At 49.8% G+C, this 2231-nt stretch overlaps 1 protein-coding gene across 1 annotated transcript; it reads right to left on the reverse strand.

The window, feature by feature from the left end:
- Window positions 1–733: 733 nt before the first annotated feature.
- Window positions 734–1365, reverse strand: blcap (bladder cancer associated protein). Its single transcript, XM_071514666.1, has one exon. It carries the CDS (start codon window positions 1026–1028, stop codon window positions 765–767), a length of 264 nt encoding a protein of 87 aa, XP_071370767.1. The 5' UTR covers window positions 1029–1365; the 3' UTR covers window positions 734–764.
- Window positions 1366–2231: the final 866 nt, after the last annotated feature.

Raw genomic sequence — 2231 nt, forward strand, 5'->3', positions numbered from 1 at the left:
CAGTCTTTTGCTGGCTCCTTTCAACAGCAAAGGGGGTGGAGTGGTAGGGAGGGGGGGGAGGATGTCCACTATCACACCAGTCTCCCCCTCTACTGCTATGGTGGTGGAGGTGAGGGCGTCTTCTCCAAATCCTCCTGTTCCTCCAATCAAACGATCCTCCCCAACCCTGCTCCTCCTAACTCCTCAGTTTTAGCTCTCCCAAAAACATCCTGCTTCACTCTCTCCCCCATGCTTCCCTTCCAGTAGTCTGCCTTCACTCTGTCTTTATTCTAGCTTCCCGCGACAGCCGAGGTCTTGCGTGGCGTCGGGGGGAAAGTGTGCCAGAGGACGCCGTTTACCCAGCAGCTGTAACAGATGAGGGACAGTTCACCCAAACACACCCCTTACCCCTTTCTCTGTTACATAAACTACCCATAATGTCTCCTCCAACACCGCTTCCCCCTTCACCTCCTACAGTTCAGCTCCGTCTTTACAGCATGGCAAAACACTCCTACCTCCCTCCTCCGGTCCAGCCCCCCCCTCTTACAGCATGGCGGTATTCCCCTCCAGTAGTCCTTCAACACCGCCTCCTCACCCCTCTCTCCTCCGCCCCCGCCACCCAAGTCTAGCCCATCCCCTCTTACAGCATGGCAGTTCCCTCCTACAACAATTCCCCAACGATGCCTCCACCCTTACTCCAATCCAGTCGCACCCTCCCTCCCTTCCTTCCCTGCCCACCGATCTCCCTCTCCCTCTCCCTCTCTCTCTCTCTCTCTCTCTCTCCCCTAGGTCCCGACGATCGCTGGGTCGTGGGCGGCGTCGGGCAGCGAGGCGTCCTGGCAGTGGTAGAGGAAGCAGTTGCCCCAGCAGCTGTAGCAGATGAGGAAGAGGGCGGCCAGGAAGACCAAGGCACAGATGGTGCAGGGCTTCCTCTCCAGCAGGAAGCTGAGCAGGTAGAAGCCCATGAACATGGAGTGGTTGAACCACAGCGCTGGGTTCAGCGGCTTGGGGATGAGCAGCACTGGAAGCAGCCACTGTAGGCAGTACATTGTCTCTTTTTTTGGGGGGTAAGGGCTTTCTGGTTTGAGGGGGTAGATAGATGTGGAGCGTGTGTTTGTGTGTGTATATATGTGGTAAAGGGAGATTGTGGTGCAGGAAGGAGGAAGAAGAGGTGGCAGTGACGGAGGAAAGTGTGCGTGCGTGTGTGAGGGTGGGTTTGTTTGTAGGGAGAGGGGTGGATATTAGTCCAGAGCTGGTTGAAAGGTGGGCTCGGGGGGCGGGGGTGGTGGGGGGGTGCAGACGGGGGGGAGGGTCCTTCTATCCGATGGAGCTGTGATGACGCAGGAACAGGGTGAAGCAGCTGGATGTTGTTGTTTCCATCAGGTCAGCCCTACAGACAGCAGAGGACACAGGAGAGGAAACATCAGCTACAAGAGTCAGAGAGGATATCAAATTCTGGACAAAGTCAGGCCCAAAACACCTCTATAATTACTAACTATAGCTGTATAGAACTGCTATTAGATGAAGACAGTGAAATTTCTAAATACAATGCTGAGCACAGTGTTTGTGTCTAGCAATTTGTATCATGCCTGGAACACATATAAGTGGTTAAACACTGGATATTTATTAGTAGTCTAGTTATTCACAGCAGCTGAAGAGTGACTGAATGCTAGACAGAAGTTGCACACAGACCTTTTACCAATACACAAGATCTGATGTAACTAACCACTGTGCCATTTAAGGTGAGTGTCTATGTAGCCTTGGGTATTAGTGTAGAAAGGGGTATTGTGATATTGTTACATATTTAAACACACCCTTTAGACATACAAATTTGCTTCAATAGAAAAAACGTACAAATTCTGAAAGCTGACATGAGATTCATAACATTAAAAGGATTGTCTCCAGCTGACATCAGACTCGTTACTTGTGTAAACTATGACAGCTACAGGATGGATGATTTTATAATGCACAATACACAATGACACACAGATGACCAATCAATGCCCCAGCCATAAAAATGTGTTAACTAACGTTAGATCAAAAGTAAACATTAACCCACTTACTGCGGGACCTCCTTTTAAAAGGCCCAATACTCGTAGCTAACATTTAGCCCGGCAGCTAACGTTACATTAGCTAGCTACACACTGTTTTAGCATTCCTATACCGTTATAAATCTACGTGTTTGCTGGCCTAAAGTTACCTAGCCGCGTAAATCAATGGGATTAACTTCAACTGATTTAAATTAGACGATA

The sequence above is a fragment of the Centroberyx affinis genome, unplaced genomic scaffold (assembly GCF_046629955.1).
Source record: "Centroberyx affinis isolate AG114_WGS23_722 - 3 ecotype Tasmania unplaced genomic scaffold, CSIRO-AGI_Caff_v1 ptg009480l_1, whole genome shotgun sequence".
Lineage (NCBI taxonomy): Eukaryota > Metazoa > Chordata > Actinopteri > Beryciformes > Berycidae > Centroberyx > Centroberyx affinis.

What these genes read in the sequence shown, in the direction of transcription:
- blcap (XM_071514666.1), bottom strand. Translation starts at nt 1,028, where the DNA reads ATGTACTGCCTACAGTGGCTGCTTCCAGTGCTGCTCATCCCCAAGCCG.